The sequence below is a fragment of the Schistocerca nitens genome, chromosome 8, assembly GCF_023898315.1.
Source record: "Schistocerca nitens isolate TAMUIC-IGC-003100 chromosome 8, iqSchNite1.1, whole genome shotgun sequence".
NCBI classification, from domain to species: domain Eukaryota; kingdom Metazoa; phylum Arthropoda; class Insecta; order Orthoptera; family Acrididae; genus Schistocerca; species Schistocerca nitens.
The window spans coordinates 418,984,247-419,005,778 of NC_064621.1; the positions used below are offsets into that span (position 1 = coordinate 418,984,247).

The following is a 21,532-nucleotide window of genomic DNA, read 5'->3' on the forward strand; positions in this document are numbered from 1 at the left end:
CGGCCGCTGGCTGGCTGGCCGCTTAGGTGGCGCGGCTGCTGCATGGCTGGCAGACAGCGCCGCATGTAGAGGACGCGCGTAACTGCGTGGCGGCACTTTGAAAGATCGGCGAGTCACAACACCCTTTAGCCTGCTCTTATAGCTTTGAGAGCAAAGGTCGTCACATGCAAAAATCTCTCATAGAATTTTGTGTGTAGCTTCAGTATCCACTGCAGTAGTTACTTTCCTTAATACAAAATTATTCACAAACTTTTTGTTGACTTTATCTACTACACAGTGTCTTCACTTATCTCGTGTTATTTGTTTTTGTTTTTACTCCATGTATTCACCATAAATAATCAGTGCTATAATTTAACCAGATAATTTATTTGAAAATTGTTCTGCTATAGTTATACAGTTTAGGAAAGAATTATTGGTTCACTCAAAGTTTTCAGTGAAATTAGGAAATTGTTAAAGCCATTTAACTTTGTATAAGTGTCAAAAAATATCTTACTTAACTTTTACATTTCATCACTGATCATGGCTTTCACAAGATGGATTCCTATCCCTCATTACATGGTACATTAAACTTCACAAATGAAATTATACTTGAGTCTTTTACTTGGTGATGAGCTCAGTTTATCACCCCATACGTGTAATTCTACCCGAAGAATAATTTGCAGCAAGTAATAGTTGTTCCACAATTGTAGTATTTACTGTTACTGTGCAGGCCAGTATAATGTTTCTAGTGGTTGTGTAGTATGTAAGCAAGTCAGTACATACTATTTCCAAATTGGAAAATAAATATAGCCACTTCTTTTTACTTGGATTTGTGCTGCTCTAAACACACTGTAGTGGCATTGGTAGCTACTTTTAACTCATTCCCCTCAACTTCATAACTTAATATTAAAGCCATGAACACTTACATAATTGTTCACATAGTCACAATATATTTAAAAATAGAAAAACTATTTTATGAAATGTATTACTCATTAAACAATTGAGTATTTAAACAATATCATTTCTAAATAGTCGTCAATGATTAGATTGTTCTGTTTTCTGTAGGTGGCAGCACCCTTCATCCACTTGTATTCATTGTGTAGTTCTATACTTCAGCCACTAGATGGAGATGGCTATGCTAGGTGCTCACTGTTGCGTCACTACCGGCTATATTTGAGCATCATCTGATACCTTGTGAACAATCATGATAAATAAAGTTATGACAAAGATTCACTGCATGGCCTGGAACTATCTGTTGTATTGTAATGATACTTGTATTGTTACACACTACTAAACAGTGTAGTTGCTTTTATATTCGGCGATCGGTTATCTCAATATCTGCCATTTTGACGTTCATACAATGACTGAAAGGAGGAACCATGTTACGATCTTTCACGGTGAAACAGTATTTTAGCTATCTGTAATTATTTTTCGTTTTGGTGCCAGTAAGGACATTGAGTGAACGAATAGAAGATTTCAAACTGCTTACTGATTTTATGTAAGATCAAAACCCTTATGGTTTTTTACTAAGATTTGTGACAAAATTTTATGTTCAAAGTTTCCTACCACAGTTATTAAACTGTAGTGGGTTGCATCTCTTAAGACCTTACTCATAACATACTTGTCTAAGGAATATTGAACAATGCTTTTGAATTTCTCACATATGTGCTCCACATCTTTGTCCTCAGCACTGAATACTTAATGCTAACTACTCAGAAATTCTGCAATTTTTATCCTGTCACTCTTGCTAACCAAAAATATTTTCCTACCTTTCTTAACATTCCTCGTACAATCCATGACCATAGTTGCTATCGCAACCTTATTGATCACTGATACCTCAGCTGCGAAAAGTCTGAGATTGCTGTTAGTATTTTCTGCAAGGTCATTAACATACAACATGAACAACGATGGTCTCAGTACTCTTCCCTGGGGCACTCCTGAAGTTGCTTCTGCTTTTGTCAATGACTCTTCATCCAAGATAACATGCTATATCCTCCCTACTAAGATATTCTCAACCCAGTCGCAAATTTCACTTGATATGTCATGCAATTGTATATTTGTTAATAAGAGTAGCTGTGGTAATAGATAAAATTTGTTTTGAAAGTAAAGAGATACTGCACCTACCTGATGCTGTGATTTACTGCTTTAATGGTGTCATATGAGAAAAACACGAGTTGGCTGTTTTTGAAATTCATGCTGGTAGTCATTTAGGTGATCATTCTGCTCAAGATTCCTCATTACATTTGAACTTGAAATATGTCCTAAGATTCTAGAACAAATAGAGTCAAGGATATTGGACACTCATTTTGTGGATAGCATCTGCTATCCTTATTGTAGTTAGGTGAGACCTGAGCTTTCTTCAGTGATCGACGGGATGTTATGGTTAAATTCATTTCTGAGTAAATAATATCTATATGCAGTTGGGCTGCATTTATTCAGTATTATTGTACAATAAAATTAAAGTAACAATCCAATTTTGTAAATGGCCAGCATGAAGCCATATTTTTATAGAGGAAATGTATTTTATAAACTTAGGCTTCTGCAGTCATTGTCACATTCTATAAAAATTTTCTGTGTTTGTTGACCGCATTGTCAATATATATAGAAGTAAACAAAAACACCCTGAAGAAGGTCACTTGTAACAGGGACCGAAGCATCGGTAGTTTTATATATATTGACAATGCATTCACAAACCCAGAAAAATTTTATTGGAAATGTATTTTATTTAACCTACTGACAGATTTACATAATAGCTTGCAAAATGTTTCATGAAATGTGCTAGTAAGTTACTAACAAAATAATGAACAATTGTAAACAAGACATCATGATCAAGAACTTAAAAACATTGTTTAGCATCAAAGCCAGATTTTTATTAATTATCAAGCAAGAAATGCTGAAAACATTTTCCTTTGAAAGTAGAGTTGAGTTTGGATAAAAGTTTGAATGTAAAGAATGTTACTCTCTCTACTGTTACCTTGCTTCAGACTCTAGCAGTAGTCAATATAATAGTGTTGAAACATTGCGCACTTGCTGCTTGATTATCATCACATGTATTCATCATCATGATAATCAGATACCTATCTTTTTTTTTATTATTTGTCTGAAGTAGGTGTAATACTGGTATCTGCTTAGGACACTGAATAAAAGCAGTGCAATGACACAACTATTTCGATAGTGACCATTGTGTTTTGATGATTGTTACAATTTACTTAGTTGTTTGGTGATTGAACTGTGTATTGTGCCAACACATAGGAAAGAAAAAGATCTTTTGCATTATTAAATGGGAATCTCATTGTAATTGTTTCCTTACAGAATTGAGAGACCCTGCATTACTTTACGTCTCCCTTTTATAAAATTTGAGGGATGTATTGTAAATAAACTATTCACAGTAGATGAATGGGTTGAAAGCATATTTGATCTATTAGTGTTTTTGTGGTCTTTATAGATTAGAATGTTTTATCCACTTTCCAGATTTTTTTCATACAATTGGCTTCGTTAAAGTTTACTGTGAACTCAAGTTTGTATACTAATGAATCACATACACAAAGAATAACACAGAAAATAACTAGCTTATTCGAGAACTAAAAGATTTTCTTTTTCTCTTAGGAAAAACGTATACAACCAAAATGAAAACCATTCCTATCTTAGCACAAAAGAGTCAAATGTGTACTGGGCAGAGTTAGGGATCTAAAAGAAGGGAACTAACATCTTGATTTATCTGGCAGCTTCAGAGACGTTTAAATCTAATCAGCTTGACAAATTCCTACCCTTTTTTTTTTTTTTTTTAGTACCCAAGTCTTGTAATATAATGCATCACGGCAAGTAAAGTAACACGATAGACGATTGTGTTGTTGTTGTCTTCAGTCCTGAGACTGGTTTGATGCAGCTCTCCATGCTACCCTATCCTGTGCAAGTTTCTTCATCTCCCAGTACTTACAGCAACCTACATCCTTCTGAATCTGCTTAGTGTATTCATTTCTTGGTCTCCCTCTACGATTTTTACCCTCCACGCTGCCCCCCAACGCTAAATTTGTGATCCCTTGATGCCTCAGAACATGTCCTACCAACCAGTCCCTTCTTCTTGTCAAGTTGTGCCACAAACTCATCTTCTCCCCAAACCTATTCAATACCTTCTCTTTAGTTATGTGATCTACCAATCTAATCTTCAGCATTCTTCTATAGCACCACATTTCGAAAGCTTCTATTCTCTTCTTGTCCAAACTATTTATCGTCCATGTTTCACTTCCATTAATCTTATATCCTCCTTCCAAGACTGTCCATTCCGAGCGAGGTGGCGCAGTGGTTAGCACACTGGACTCGCATTCGGGAGGACGGCGGTTCAATCCCGTCTCCGGCCATCCAGATTTAGGTTTTCCGTGATTTCCCTAAATCGTTTCAGGCAAATGCCAGGATGGTTCCTTTGAAAGGGCGCGGCCGATTTCCTTCCCAATCCTTCCCTAACCCGAGCTTGCGCTCCGTCTCTACTGACCTCGTTGTCGACGGGACGTTAAACACTAACCACCACCACCAAGACTGTCCATTCCGTTCAATTGCTCTTCCAGGTCCTTTGCTGTCTCTGACAGAATTACAATGTCATCGGCAAACCTCAAACTTTTTATTTCTTCTCCATGGATTTTAATACCTACTCCAAATTTTTCTTTTGTTTCCTTTACTGCTTGCTCAATATACAGATTGAATAACATCGGGGAGAGGCTACAACCCTGTCTCACTCCCTTCCCAACCACTGCTTCCCTTTCATGCCCCTCGACTCTTATAACTGCCATCTGCTTTCTGTACAAATTGTAAATAGCCTTTCGCCCCCTGTATTTCACCCCTGCCACCTTTAGAATTTGAAAGAGAGTATTCCAGTCAACATTGTCAAAAGCTTTCTCTAAGTCTACAAATGCTCGAAACGTATGTTTGCCTTTCCTTAATCTTTCTTCTAAGATAAGTCGTAAGGTCAGTATTGCCTCACGTGTTCCAATATTTCTACGGAATCCAAACTGATCTTCCCCAAGGTTGGCTTCTACTAGTTTTTCCATTCGTCTGTAAAGAATTCGTGTTAGTATTTTGCAGCTGTGGCTTATTAAACTGGTAGTTCGGTAATTTTCACATCTGTCAACACCTGCTTTCTTTGGGATTGGAATTATTATATTCTTCTTGAAGTCTGAGGCTTTTTCGCCTGTCTCATACATCTTGCTCACCAGATGGTAGAGTTTTTTTCAGGACTGGTTCTCCCAAGGCCGCCAGTAGTTCTAAAGGAATGTTGTCTACTCCCGGGGCCTTGTTTCGACTCAGGTCTTTCAGTGCTCTGTCAAATTCTTCACGCAGTATTTTATCTCCCATTTCGTCTTCATCTACATTCTCTTCCATTTCCAGAATATTGTCCTCAAGTACGTCGCCCTTGTATAGGCCCTCTATATACTCTATATACTCCTTCCACACTATATACTCCTTCCACCTATCTGCTTTCCCTTCTTTGCTTCCATCTGAGCTCTTGATATTCATACAAGTGGTTCTCTTTTCTCCAAAGGTCTCTTTAATTTTCCTGTAGGCAGTATCTATCTTACCCCTACTGAGATAAGCCTCTACATCCTTACATTTGTCCTCTAGCCATCCCTGCTTAGCCATTTTGCACTTCCTGTCGATCTCATTTTTGAGACGTTTGTATTCCTTTTTGCCTGCTTCGCTTAATGCATTTTTAAATTTTCTCCTTTCATCAATTAAATTCAATATTTCTTCTGTTACCCAAAGATTTCTATTAGCCCTCGTCTTTTTACCTACTTGATCCTCTGCTGCCTTCACTACTTCATCTCTCACGGCTACCCATTCTTCTTCTACTGTATTTCTTTCCCCCATTCCTGTCAATTGTTCCCTTATGCTCTCCCTGAAACTCTGTACAACCTCTGGTTTTATCAGTTTGTCCAGGTCCCATCTCCTTAGATTCCCACCTTTTTGCAGTTTCTTCAATTTTAATCTACAGTTCATAACCAATAGATTGTGGTTAGAGTCCACATCTGCCCCTGGAAATGTCTTACAATTTAAAACCTGGTTGCTAAATCTCTGTCTTACCATTATATAATCTATGTGATACCTTCTAGTATTTCCAGGATTCTTCCATGTGTACAACCTTATTTTGTATCATTCATATAACATGACACATGCCATCATGTCATGTGTACTATGAATAGCAAATTTTTAGATTCTGGTTGTAGGATCAGGGATTTTAGCCTATAAATTGCCACATATAGGTGTGCCAACACCTTGTAGCTAAAAGAGCTCACTGCACTGCAGAAGTAGGACTAAACTCATAAAAAAGTGTGAATATATTAAGATGTTTTGATTCAAATGTCTTTGAAGCTGCCAGATAAGTTGGTAGTCTAGTTCCTTCTTTTACATCCCTGGCTCTGCCCAGGAGGCATAAGACTTTTTGTGTAACGTGGTAGCAGCATTTTCATTTTTGTTCATAATTTTGACATTAGACCACCATAAGTTGGCAACCACTGTATATTTTTATTGACTAGGGCAACAATTGATGGTTTTGTTATTGCCTTTTTAATCTTGTTGCTTATATTGTAGCTATAGATAAAGCTTTCACAAAACAACAAGACGACCATTAATTACATGTATTTTTGTATGTTCTTACAAAATTTGAACCAATTCTCTCAAATGTGGAACATAGAAGTGGCATGGATAAGAATGTTCACAAAAATATTATTTATTTTTCTTTTTCATATAAAAACTGAATGCAGCTAGATTTTTGAAAATGAGTCTTCAATTTTATCACAAGATTGCATTTTTCATTTTTTTTATTTATTTGAAACTGTTTCTGCACATTCAGTTACAATTAGGAAACATTTTACGTTACATTTAGCTTGACTTTAAACCCTCATATCTTGATAATAGATAAAGATTATGGGATTAAAAAATTCTTTTTGACTCTAGCCATTTATATATATTTGTGCAAAGTTTGAGCTGATTCATACAAGTTTAAAGTATGAAAGTGGGGGGCTTCAAAAAAAATCCCAGAAAAATGGGTGAAAAATTGAATGAAGCTGATTCTTGAAAGCGAGTTTTCAGTTTTATTGTAAGAACACATTTTTTTATTTATTTGATTCACTTTAACCCTTTTCCACACTTTCATTTCATATAAGAATAAATTTTATGTGCTACATTTAGATCAACTTTAAAACATAATATCTTGACAATGAATAAAGATTATTGGATGAAAAAGTTTCGTTTTGGCTTCATGCAAAGTTTGAATTGATCCATACAAGTTTAAAATATAGAAGTAGCGCATGCCAAAACCAGCCTGGAAAAGTGTTTATTTGCATGTTTTTGCACATAAAATCCGAACAGTGCGCATACAAAGGGCACCACTGGTGAAGCATTAATTTCAGCTTAGCTGAAATCTTTTGCAAAAAGAATTAATCAATTCGCACAATTTATGTGGGTGCCAGCTCTGGTTCATTGTCCAAACCTAGTGTGATATACTGTAACGTAGACACATTAAAACAGATGTTCGAATGGCTATACAAATGGCTGCCAGTCAGGGTTAAACCAAAAAATTTGAACCCTCATGTTCCTAGCTCAGATAGGAACCAAGTACCAAGAACGCCCATCCCCCAATCTCAGTTCTATGCATGACCTTTTCATGCATATTTGTTCCAGCACTTTGACACTGTAAAAATTTTAATGATAGCTTCTAGGAACTCTTCATTTCAATAGAATTCACTGTATCTTAGCCATGTATGTAACATGCTCTTGTAGTTATGTATCTAATCTACGAGCTGAGCAAAGTAAGTTATTGAAAAATTTCATGCTCAAGTATGTAGTTATTGTTGTTGTTGTTGTTGTTGTTGTGGTCTTCAGTCCTGAGACTGGTTTGATGCAGCTCTCCATGCTACTCTATCCTGTGCAAGCTTCTTCATCTCCCAGTACCTACTGCAACCTACATCCTTCTGAATCTGCTTAGTGTATTCATCTCTTGGTCTCCCCCTACGATGTTTACCCTCCACGATGCCCTCCAATACTAAATTGGTGATCCCTTGATGCCTCAGAACATGTCCTACCAACCGATCCCTTCTCCTTGTCACGTTGTGCCACAAACTCCTCTTCTCCCCAATCCTATTCAGTACCTCCTCATTAGTTATGTGATCTACCCATCTAATCTTCAGCATTCTTCTGTAGCACCACATTTCGAAAGCTTCTATTCTCTTCTTGTCCAAACTATTTACCGTCCATGTTTCACTTCCATACATGGCTACACTCCATACAAATACTTTCAGAAATGACTTCCTGACACTTAAATCTATACTCGATGTTAACAAATTTCTCTTCTTCAGAAACGCTATGTAGTTATTAGACTGTAGTAAATCTTGAGGAATGCAGATTCAACAAGTGACTCTTTCTGGTATTGTGTACATGTACCTCACATCAAGTGTTGAATATTTCCAGGTATTCCCTAGCATATGTTGTTGTTGTCGTGGTCTTCAGTCCAGAGACTGGTTTGATGCAGCTCTCCATCCTAATCTATCCTGTGCAAGCTTCTTCATCTCCCAGTACTTACTGCAACCTACATCCTTCTGAATCTGCTTAGTGTATTCATCTCTTGGTCTCCCTCTCTGATTTTTACCCTCCATGCTGCCCTCCAATACTAAATTGGTGATCCCTTGATGCCTCAGAATATGCCCTACCAACCAATCCCTTCTTCTAGTCAAGTTGTGCCACAAATTTCTCTTCTCTCCAATTCTATTCAATACCTCCTCATTAGTTATGTGATCTACCAATCTAATCTTCAGCATTCTTCTATAGCACCACATTTCGAAAACTTCTATTCTCTTCTTGTCCAAACTATTTATCGTCCATGTAACACTTCCATACATGGCTACACTCCATACAAATACTTTCAGAAACGACTTCCTGGCACTTAAATCTGTACTCAATGTTAACAATTTCTCTTCTTCAGAAACGCTTTCTTTGCCATTGCCAGTCTACATTTTATATCCTCTCTACTTCAACCACCATCAGTTATTTTGCTCCCCAAATAGCAAAACTCATTTACTACTTTAAGTGTCCCTTTCCCGCAGCATCACCTGATTTAAATCGACTACATTCCATTATCCTCGTTTTGCTTTTGATGTTCATCTTATATACTCCTTTCAAGACACTGTCCATTCTGTTCAACTGCTCTTCTAGGTCCTTTGCTGTCTCTGACAGAATCACAATGTCATCGGCGAGCCTCAAAATTTTTATTTCTTCTCCATGGATTTTAATACCTACTCCGAATTTTTCTTTTGTTTCCTTTACTGCTTGCTCAATATACAGATTGAATAACATCGGGGAGAGGCTACAACCCTACCCAACCACTGCTTCCCTTTCATGCCCCTCGACTCTTATAACTGCCATCTGCTTTCTGTACAAATTGTAAATAGCCTTTCGCCCCCTGTATTTCACCCCTGCCACCTTTAGAATTTGAAAGAGAGTATTCCAGTCAACATTGTCAAAAGCTTTCTCTAAGTCTACAAATGCTCGAAACGTATGTTTGCCTTTCCTTAATCTTTCTTCTAAGATAAGTCGTAAGGTCAGTATTGCCTCACGTGTTCCAATATTTCTACGGAATCCAAACTGATCTTCCCCAAGGTTGGCTTCTACTAGTTTTTCCATTCGTCTGTAAAGAATTCGTGTTAGTATTTTGCAGCTGTGGCTTATTAAACTGGTAGTTCGGTAATTTTCACATCTGTCAACACCTGCTTTCTTTGGGATTGGAATTATTATATTCTTCTTGAAGTCTGAGGCTTTTTCGCCTGTCTCATACATCTTGCTCGCCAGATGGTTGAGTTTTTTCAGGGCTGGTTCCCCCAAGGCTGCAAGTAGTTCTAAAGGAATGTTGTCTACTCCCGGGGCCTTGTTTCGACTCAGGTCTTTCGGTGCTCTGTCAAATTCTTCACGCAGTATTTTATCTCCCATTTCGTCTTCATCTACATTCTCTTCCATTTCCAGAATATTGTCCTCAAGTACGTCGCCCTTGTATAGGCCCTCTATATACTCTGTATACTCCTTCCACACTATATACTCCTTCCACCTATCTGCTTTCCCTTTTTTGCTTCCATCTGAGCTCTTGATATTCATACAAGTGGTTCTCTTTTCTCCAAAGGGCTCTTTAATTTTCCTGTAGGCAGTATCTATCTTACCCCTAGTGAGATAAGCCTCTACATCCTTACATTTGTCCTCTAGCCATCCCTGCTTAGCCATTTTGCACTTCCTGTCGATCTCATTTTTGAGACGTTTGTATTCCTTTTTGCCTGCTTCGCTTAATGCATTTTTATATTTTCTCCTTTCATCAATTAAATTCAATATATCCTCTGTTAACCAAGGATTTCTATTAGCCCTCGTCTTTTTACTTACTTGATCCTCTGCTACCTTCACTTTTACTTAATCCTCTGCTACCTTCACTATTTTGTCTCTCCAAGCTACCCATTCTTCTTCTACTGTATTTCTTTCCCCCATTCTTGTCAATCATTCCCTAATGCTCTCCCTGAAGCTCTCTACAACCTCTGGTTCTTTCAGTTTATCCAGGTCCCATCTCCTTAAATTCCCACCTTTTTGCAGTTTCTTCAGTTTTAATCTACAGTTCATAACCAATAGATTGTGGTCAGAGTCCACATCTGCCCCTGGAAAGGTCTTACAATTTAAAACCTGGTTTCCAAATCTCTGTTTTACCATTATATAATCTATCTGAAACCTGTCAGCATCTCCAGGCTTCTTCCATGTATACAACCCTCTTTTATGGTTCCTGAACCAAGTGTTAGCTATGATTGCATTATGCTCTGTGCAAAATTCTACCAGGCGGCTTCCTCTTTCATTCCTTACTCCCATTCCATATTCACCTACTATGTTTCCTTCTCTTCCTTTTCCTACTATCGAGTTCCAGTCACCCATGACTATTAAATTTTCGTCTCCCTTCACTGTCTGAATAATTTCTTTTATCTCATAATTAATTTCATCAATCTCTTTGTCATCTGCAGAGCTAGTTGGCATATAAACTTGTACTACTGTGGTAGGTGTGGGCTTCGTATATATCTTGGCCACAATAATGCATTCACTATGCTGTTTATAGTAGCTTATTAAACCTACTCCTGCATTACCCCTACCGAGCGAGGTGGCGCAGTGGTTAGACACTGGACTCGCATTCGGGAGGACGACTGTTCAATCCCGCGTCCGGCCATCCTGATTTAGGTTTTCCGTGATTTCCCTAAATCGCTCCAGGCAAATGCCGGGATGGTTCCTTTCAAAAAGGGCACAGCCGACTTCCTTCCCCGTCCTTCCCTAACCTGATGAGACCGATGACCTCGCTGTCTGGTCTACTTCCTCAAAACCAACCAACCAACCAACCATTACCCCTGTTTGATTTTGCATTTATAACCCTGTACTCACCTGACCAGAAGTCTTGTTCCTCCTGCCACCGAACTTTACTAATTCCCACTATATCTAACTTTAACCTACACATTTCCCTTTTTAAAATTTTCTAACCTACGTGTCCGATTAAGGGATCTGACATTCCACACCCCGATCCATAGATTGCCAGTTTTCTTTCTCCTGATATCAATGACCTCCTGAGCAGTCCCCGTCCAAATATCCAAATGGGGGACTATTTTACCTCCAGATTATTTTACCCAAGAGGACGCCATCATCATTTAACCATACAGTAAAGTTCCATGCCCTTGGGAAAAATGATGGCTGTAGTTTCCCCTTGCTTTCAACCGTTCACAGTACCAGCACAGAAAGGCTGTTTTGGTTAGTGTTACAATGCCAGATCAGTCAATCATCCAGACAGTTGCCCCTGCAACTACTGAAAATGCTGCTGCCCCTCTTCAGGAACCACACGTTTTTCTGGCCTCTCAACAGATACCCCTCCATTGTGGTTGCACCTACGGTACGGCTATCTGTATCACTGAGGCATGCAAGCCTCCCCATCAATGCAAGCATATATTAAGCATTTATAAATATGCAGGCTAGATATTGTCATTATACCAAGACATTTGAAGCAGTTTCTGCTGGACTGTGTAGGTGCTTATCATAATAAAACATCTGATAGTCTTTTTCTGCCCTCTGAAAATATATTTAGCTCCTGGGGAATTACCCCAGACCAGCATTCCATATTGCAAATGGGAATGGAAGGAAGCAAAATACGAGTGGATTAACAACTGTTTGCTACGAAGATAATTAGTGTGTTCTTTCCAAGAGAGTTTTTAGTTATCTTTGGATTAAAACTGATTCCTTCTGGTTTATTCGTATGAGTAATTAGTCATTTGGATTGTTTCTCTATTGTTAGTATACTTTGTAAATCCTCACCTGTGATCATTAGTGTCATGTCATCAGTATGTAGTATACTCTTACTGCTGTATCCTGCTACTGGTGTGTGTGAGACTGAGTGCACTGAGTGCATGTCACCATGCATGTGTACTTAAGTTAACCAACAACTGTATCAGCGTGGGCCGTAGGAGGCGTACTCACGGCACGGTCTCTGCTGCCCCATATACACACGAAGTAGCACTGACTCACTATCACTATGTTCTTTTAGTTTGTACCATTCATCTCAGTTGTTCTGCATATCACTTATGTTGCACCTTCTGTATGATTCTTGTGTCTTGTTACATGTGGAAGCACAAGAGGATTAATTCTGTTATTGTTCAGAGGCTTATGAATAAAGCCATATTTGTGTTACTTGGATCGGTTTCATGTATTACTTGGTTACTACACAATTGGCGCAGAGGATGGGATGGTTTCTGTATGTGCAATCTTAAAGTGCAGTTTCATCAGTTTTAGTCATTGTGGACGCCATGCTGCCGGCCATAATTGAACAGCTTACTTCAGCAGAGATCACTTTGTCACTTTCAGTTAACAGATGGGATACCGCTCCATTGATCTATCCGTCCACTTTTCCTCCGTACGATGATTCAGCTGAGGATTGGGAAGCTTATGAAAAAGATTCATACAGCATTTTTTTGGCGGTCATTGTGACAGACTCGAATTTGTGCTGTCTTATCCCTCTTGTGGATTCCACCTAAGGTGTATCAATTACTGTATCAGCTTGCCCATTTACAGAAACTGATAGCTCTTACTTTTGATCATATGTGCAGTTTATTGTTCAACTACAATTGCAAATGAACGCGTGTCATAGCAGCATGAGCTGAAGCCTACCAATGCTGTAAGAAACCAAACCAGTCATAAAGGACCTGGCCAGCCGAATTTCAGGGCTGTAGCCATAAGTGTCAGTTTATTTCTGATGCTCATGATGACTCTGATGCAGATTCATTGGTGCATGACAATTATCTGTTTAGCTCCGGACAAGGAAGTGCACCAGAAAGCTCTACTCTGTGAAACTCCTCGTTGGTTGAAGTTTTGCAAATAGGACAGTCTTTTGAAGTTTGTCAACTGAAGTGTGGGGCAATGTGGCAGTAGTGTCACAAGTGCACACACTAGGATGACAGATAGCTTGCACGAGGAAGTGGCAATGGCAGTGGTTAACATGTGGCCTGGCACCAAGCAGCCCAAGTTTGGTCCAAGCAGCCGGAACCAACACAGTGCCAGCTCAGCATTCTCTGTTTCCATAATCCATTTTGTCCAGCATGAATGTTTGGCACGCCATAAGCACTGGGCCACTTGTAATGCTTGCCAGAAGAAAGGCCACATTTTCTCAATGTGTTGTCCGCTGAAAGTTGTTCAGGATGTGGACATGGACGTTATTGTGTGACTCCAATGCTTGTGACTTCTCCCAAGTTGTTTAATGAGTTACGTGTTTTTCACGAAGTGTGGCTACAGGTGGACACAGGTGCCACAGTTATGTAATTGAATTCTCAAACCTATGTGAGTTTAGGTTTGCCACCATTGACATCGGTCACACTGAAGCTGGTCACTTGTATTAAACAGAACATTACTTTACAGCATCTGCCTCTACAAGAGAGTGGTTTGTTTCATTACATTTTAGGTGTTTGCTGATGCCAGCGTTGAGAACTTATTCAGGTGTCCGATCAGGTACCGCATTCTCAATTGGAAACACTGTGAGGAGTTTTCGGAAGGTATAAGGTGTGCTTCGAATCTTTCTGCTCATATTTCTTTGAAATCGACGGCTCAGCCTCATTTTTGTCATATGTGTCATTTTTCTGTTGCCCTGAAAGATCAAGTGAAATCGGAATTGGACAGGCTTCAATCTCTAGCGGTGGTGCATGCAATCTGTTATGGCTAGTGAATTGTCTTCTCCACAGGTTGTAACTCAGAACCGTCAGAGAAACTTTGCTCCTGTGGAAACTTCAATACTATTGTCAATGCAAAGTCGATCGTGGATATGTATCCTCTCCCACATCAGGAGGAACTGTTGGTGAAAATATTGATTGGCCATACTTTTCTAAAATTGATTTGTCTGAAGTGTTCCTGTGGATGCAGAGCCTCGGCAAGTTCTGGTTTTGAGTACTCCTCTTTGTCTCTATCAATATTTGCACCTTCCTTTTGGTGTGGCTAACACCCCTGCTATTTTTCAGTAATTTTTAGAGCAACTGACTATGCTCAACCCGGGTTGCATTAATTATCTGGATGATATTGCTGTCATGTGCTCCTCCACGGACAATGACCTGAAAAATTTTTGCACATTGTTTTCTGCTTTATGGTCAGCAGGCATACAGCTTAACCTCACGAAATTTCAGTTTTTCCAATCTTCTTATGTTTATTTGGAGCTTGAGGTCTCATGGCATGGGGTTCGCCCTCTGTCTGAGCACATCTCTGCTGTTAAACCTATGCTTTGGCTGTCATCCTTGAAGGAGCTTCAGGCCTTCCTAAGGAAGATAGCCCACTACTGCAAATTCCTGCCAGGGGTGGCCACATTGATCCAACCGTTACACAACTTGTTACACAAGAATGTACCTTCTTGCTGGAGCCCAGATTGTGAACGTGATTTTCAGATGTTGAAATCCAAACTACTCTTGGCCCCTTGTGTGGCTACATTCTCTCTGAACCAGCACCTAGTTTTGGGCCTAACACCTCACAGAGCAGTTTCGACATGGTCCCAGCGCAATGATATACTGACGGCTGTGAATAACTTGTTGCATTTGCCTTTTCCCATAGTCTGTGCTCCCCAGAAATTTCATGTTTTTTTTTGTACTGATCCAAGTTTCACCTTATTACTTACCATAAACCCTTGGTTTTCTTGTCTCAACCTCACACTTCCTTACCTGATAAGGCAGCACACTTCCTACGAGACACCTTCTCCATCAGAGCCATTGGGGAGCTTCACACACTAAACAGTTAGCTAGGAGACATGTTTTTTGGCCAGGGTGATGGCAACATTGTCTGTTTTCTCACGGCTTCTGAGCAGTGTGCCCAACAACAGGCAGCTCCCAGGGTGTGTCTGTTCCCCTGGCCTGCTCCACACCAGCCTTGGGAATGCATTCATGTAGACTTTGCGGGTCCCTTACTGAATACCTATTGGCTCTTGGTTATGGATGCATTTTCCCAGTTTCCTTACATACTCCAGTGCGTGCAAACATCAGCTTCGATAACAACTGATATGCTTTTGAGGGTTCTTCTGTTGAGGGCTTGCCCTGTATCTTAGTTTACAATATTTGGTCCTAGTTCGTTTCACGCACCTTTCAATTGTTTTGTTCCCATTACGACATTCATCTTGTTATGGCTTCGCCATTCCACCCTCAATCAGATGTTGAGTTGTAAAGACTAGTGCCTATGTTCAAGTACCAAATGAAAAAGTTTTTTGTGGATTCTTCTCCAGACGACACCTATATCCATTTTCTGCTAAGCCATTGCTTCACGCCTATGGTGCAGCAGAGGCCCGGCTGTGTTGCTTCATGGCCGGCAGCCAAGAACACTACACCATTAACAGCAGCCTTTGCCCCACATGCCACGGTCGGGTTCGTCCAACTGCTTCACGCCAGGATCACCGGTGTGGACACAAGGGTTTGGTCGCTGGTCGAAGTGGGTACCGGTCATATTTGTCTGCCACCGGAGTGCCATCTTCGTGACGTCAGTACAGCCGACAGGCTACTGGAGTGCCACTTTGATCAGTTGCGCTCACACTCACAGCTGGAAGCTACCAGTTCGCAGGTGCGAGCACTACACGGGTACAGTGCCCTTGGACATGCCCATGTCTCTGCGCATTTCAGCTCTATGCTCCGGTGTCCACCTGGCATTTCGTTCTGTCAGCACCGGCTGCTGCTGCTCTTGATCCAATGGGTGTGTATCTCATCAGGCCACCAGCTTCTCCTTCGTCGCCTGGGTGCCCTCTTTGCACAAGGGAGAGCTGTTCTGTATCCTGCTGCTAGTGATTGCACCATTGTGTGTAAGAGTGAGTGTGCCGAGCATAGTGTCACCACGCATGTGTACTTAAATCAGCTGCAACTGTATCATTGTAGGCTGGCCTCTAGAGATTGGAAGTAGGAAGTGTGCACACAGAACAGTCTCCATCGCTTAGTCTTCCGGCGACTTGAGCCTCTATAAACATGGACTAGAACTGTCTCACCCGCACTATGTTGTTTTGGGTGAGGTGAGACCTCAGTTCTCTGTATCACATGTGTTGCACCTTCTGTATGATTCTTTTGTTGTGTTACGTGTGGAGTCATGAGACATACACGGTATGTAACATGAAAACTCATTAATGTAGATAATAAACAGGAAATGTCCAATAACAGAATCTCTTTTTATTGGGAGTATTGCTGTTCTTTGCATATATGCATACATAAGCTGTAACCCTTTGCTGAAATAAGATTGAATAGACTGAGTGATTTATCATCTATGCCACACTATTTTAACTTTTTGAAGATTATGTCATGTGACACTAAGGCAGATGCTTTGCTTAAATCGATAAGGGTGCCAGACATAGATACCCTTTTCTGTACCCTGGATAAACATTATTCACCAAAGCTTCAATTGCTTTTATGGTTGGCAGGTGATACCTGAATCCAAGCTGTTGTTCATTTAAAATTTTGTTGCATTCTACTATTTATGCATACAATTTTTTATTATCTTGGCTATGACAAGTGCTATTGAAATGGGTCTGTAGATGTTTGTGAGGTTTTTATTGCCTTTTTTTTTTTTTTAGATAGGTAATGTAATGTTTTGAGCACAAGACATTGTGGGAAAATTCCTTAATCTAGTACTCCCACAGTAAGAGAAATGGCACTTTGATTTCCTTTGCTACACACTTTGTTATGAAATTAGTAAATCAAAATAATCTTCTATTTGAACTGCTTGTTTTGTGTATCAATCTGTCAATTTCTTACTTGTTTGTTTGGCATGAGTGAGCAGGGCTTCCATGTGCAGTGTGGAATTCAAGAAATATTCATTGAGTGTAACACAGTCAATAGAGGTACTGCTTTCCTTATTTGTATTATTAATTTCCATTTTAATGACATTCCACGCTGCTTTAATTTATTTAATGTAAACTTCATTTGCACTGTACTAAGCAGTTTTTTTATATTATTTTGGATCTGACCCAGTCAGTTGTGTGAGACTTATCTTTCGTAATGAATAGTAGTTTCCTGAGTGTATTAAGTTTTGGGGTGTACCACTGTTGGTATGATGAGGCTTAAGTGTAATATCTTTTGATTACAGTGGGGCACATCTTTTCTGCTAAGTGCTTAATCTCTATTAGGAAAATGGAAAATCATTTATCAATTGTTTTATTATTATGCATTATATGAGACCGATCCATTTCTTTTGACTGATCTGTCATAATTGTTTACACTGAAGTCAATATTCATATGTCTTTCAGCAATATAGAGAGTTGAGCTTTCCATTCGAGGCCACTGCCCTGATATTTACAGTTCTGTAAGATCTGCATCCAAGAGTGTCTCTTGTACATTAGTAATTATATTATCCAGAAACACATTCAGTCTGGTGGGCTTTTCATTGAGACAATAATAGTTTAATAACTTCAGAGAATAAACCACAAGAATCACATTTTTTCTCTTTGGGCATATATCTATGTTAATATCACCTACAATTATAATTTTATGCTGGTTCCATAGTATAGATGCTGTAAGTGACATGATGAAACCTAAACACACTTAATTGCCTGCCTCATGCAGAAGTATTAGGTTGGTGAATAAGTTCATACTGTTTTTCCATAAATTTAATAAACACAACAGACACGCATAACAATATATTCTCCTTCACCATGTACAACAGTCTGTCAGTGCTGGAGTAACTTTTTGGTTCCTTGACTGTCAACATCATGTGGTTTTGAGGCAGTGAACTTGTTGAGCCATGTCCGGAGTGCTTTTTTATCCAGAAAAAAAGTTGCTTGAAGGTTGTTCAATAGAGAGCAGAAAAGATGAAAATCTGAGGGTGTGAGAACAGGTGAATAAGGTGTGTGCCAAATGACTTCCCAACTCATTTCCCGTATATTGCTTTTTGTCACTCTATCAGAATGCGGGCAGGTGTTATTGTTGAGAAGCATCACTTCACACACTGTTCCTGGATGTTGTTCTTGGATTGCATGAGCAAGACACCTCAGTCGTTGACAATAAATGGCAGCAGTGATGGTTACAATGTGGGGGAGTAATTTTTAGTACGCCACACCATTGCTGTTCTACCAAATGCATAACATTATCTTTTGTGGCTTTTGTATGGGGATTTGCTGCTTTGTTTGGGCTGAACCGTTCCTTTCTTTTCCTTATATTAGCGTAAAAACACCATTTCTCGTCACCAGTAACAATACAGATTAGAAACGGTCAATGTTGTTCACGAGCCGATTGATGATGAGCAAGCAGAAATGCACATATGGCCACTCTGCTGATTTTTGTTATTTTGGCTTAGAGCATGCGTTGCACATTAGGACTCTTTATAAAATATGGATCTATTAATATTTCCCCCAGAAAATATCTATATATGTCAGTGAAATGTTCTTTCCCACTGTGTCGATATCAATATGACAATATTGAGTGCCGATATTTTTATTTTATGTTGAGTTTTCATCATGTCTAGTCTTCTTCTTTGACTGTTTGAAGCAATATAGGTGGCCCAAAAGAAGTAGTCCAATTGTATGGGGGGGGGGGGGGGGTTAGCTGTGCGAATGGAATAACAAGATTTTCGATGTGATGAAATAGCACACCAGTTGCGTTAAAAAACAATTTTTAATCCAACTTGTTTGCTATTTTTTTGACATCAGCATTCTTTAAAAAACAGTTGCTGAAAATGACGAACAAAAATCTAAATGACAAGATTGGCCTCTGCGGTAGTGGGGACATGTGAGGGGAAATGCTGATGTAATTGGTGCCTGGCACTAATAACAGAAACTGCAACATTTAGCTTTACCACACAGTTTAACTTAATAGTATCATTTCAACATGTAGCCAATGACAGATTAAGAAAATAAGGTGTGAGAGGTTACCTGAAATGAAATATTGCATGACAATGCACAATGTACACAGTTGTTAATTAACAACACAACAGTTGACCAAAAAAATATTGTAATACAAGTTTTCATCTGTAAAAAATCCCATTATTAACCTACAGATTTTCAGATTAAATGTTTTTCTGTCAATTCTTGCTCTAAGGGGTACAGGCAGTCTGTCAGCACATTGATGTGCAGAATATCTGATGATAAATCAATACTTAAATATACAGCTATAAAACCGGCAGTATATTTGCAATGTGCAGCCGATATTTTTTTAGGCCAATATGTCGCAATACCTTTTGTCGATATGTGGAGAGCTGATAATGATGATGTCTTAAATATCAATATATTAAATTCCCAGTACTTTTAAAAATATCAACAGCCCAAGTACCCATACACTCAATTTTTGAACTTTTCTCGTTGTATGCAGATGCCACATGATCGTGGAATGATAAAACAGTTTATCACATTTACCAGTTCTTGAGTACACTAGTATGGATCATTGTGGATTAATGCACTCAAATGATCTTCATCACACCCTAGAAGTCCTCTTGAGCATGGAGAGTCACTAATTCCAAAATGATCCTCCTTAAAATGTGAAAACCATTTTCTTGCTGTGCTCTGCCCAGTGGCATTATGCCCATACATGGCACAAATGTTTCTGGCTTCCTACACTGCTGTCACCCATCTTTTGAGCTCAAGCAAAAGAATATGTCGGAAATGTTCCAATTTCTTCACTTGGCCGTCCATCTTCTAGCGTCCACAGCTCTAGTCACTTTATCTCCAAATGACAGAATAGCAATATGTAAACTCAGATAGCATCAGTAAACTACAAAGAAAAAATTACAATCAATAAATAAACACAGAGCATCTGGCATACCAACATGCAGAACAAGAACGCTACGAACTTATGCACCAATGTAAAACGTAGGGGCCATCAGACAAACAGGATTCATACACACTGTTTTATCATGAATTTCATTTTGTAACATTTAAAAAATTTTTTGAGGTATTATGTGAAGAATGCAAGTTGTAATTTTCTTTTCCCATAACAGGTTATTGCAGAAACAGGCCAGTATGAGATAACAAAGAAGACTTTTGATTTTGATCTCTGTACATTGGACCGAAGCACAGTTCGCAAGCTGCAGGAATTCTTTGCCCCCTCCTGACAGCAGCCATTCATGGATGAAGGAGTCTAGTACCTGGAAACACATCATCAGTCAACTATGGCTGCATGTAGTTTCACTATAACATGGGCATCTGTAACACGTACTTAGTATGTGACTGTGGTGATTATACAGTGATGCCAAATAGAATAGAAAGGAGCTGAATAAAAGTGTGTAACTAAGGATGGTTATTCCTGTAGCTGATATTTATCAGCTTTAGTACTGTGTGAATGCCTTTATGTGAGTTTCACAGGAGTTTTGATGTAATTCTCTGCTCCCTGAAGTATTTTTTTGAGTGGTGGCAGTACTGCAAAGCAGTAATTATTGCGTGTGTTCCGATGAAATTAGAGAGTATTTTACCACTCTCTATAAGTTAGGGTTCTGTGGAGCATATGAAAACAGTGCATCAGTCACTGTTATGTGTAACGGTATTCAGTATGTACTGCATCAACAGCACTCTTGAACTGTGGTATCTTTAATCACTGTGATTGCAGCAATCAAATGCATGTAGTACCATATTGCTGTAACTTTTTTTTAATAGTGCATTCCCCATTTCATCACACTTTTAGCTTTTATATGAAAAACTTGATGACAAGATTGGCAGTACCTGCTAAGGAAGACACCAAGTTGAGGGCATACATTGAAAGTTACAGTATATATCTTGATGAAGATTGCTTTTTTTCTCACCAGACAGCAGAAGTAACAGTGAATTGTTATCAGACTCCTGACAGAGGCAGTTAAGATGCTTCACACTGTCTGGTGAGAGTGAGTAGTTCGTAACAAAATGCAGCAGCATTTGTGTAACAGCATTTTCTTCTTCTGTATGTAATACAGTGTCATTATGGAATGCCACCTGTTAAAAAAGCAATCTCACATTACTTTATATGAATGACATGAGGAACTTGATTAATAATTGTGATTAGACTGCTTTTTATCTTGTTTTTGTTTTCTATTTTGTATCATACACTGTTGTGTTTCAGTT

General features: G+C 39.1%; 1 protein-coding gene across 2 annotated transcripts in view; it reads left to right on the forward strand.

Moving 5' to 3' along the window:
* Positions 1-20,568, forward strand: part of LOC126198872 (protein AF-9) — a 104,742-nt gene extending 84,174 nt beyond the window's left edge. For both annotated transcript variants that reach the window (XM_049935473.1, XM_049935474.1), the window contains one exon: positions 20,440-20,568. In XM_049935473.1, coding sequence (XP_049791430.1) covers positions 20,440-20,553 — 114 coding nt within the window. In that variant the 3' untranslated portion in view covers positions 20,554-20,568. The remainder of the gene's footprint in view (positions 1-20,439) is intronic.
* Positions 20,569-21,532: the final 964 nt, after the last annotated feature.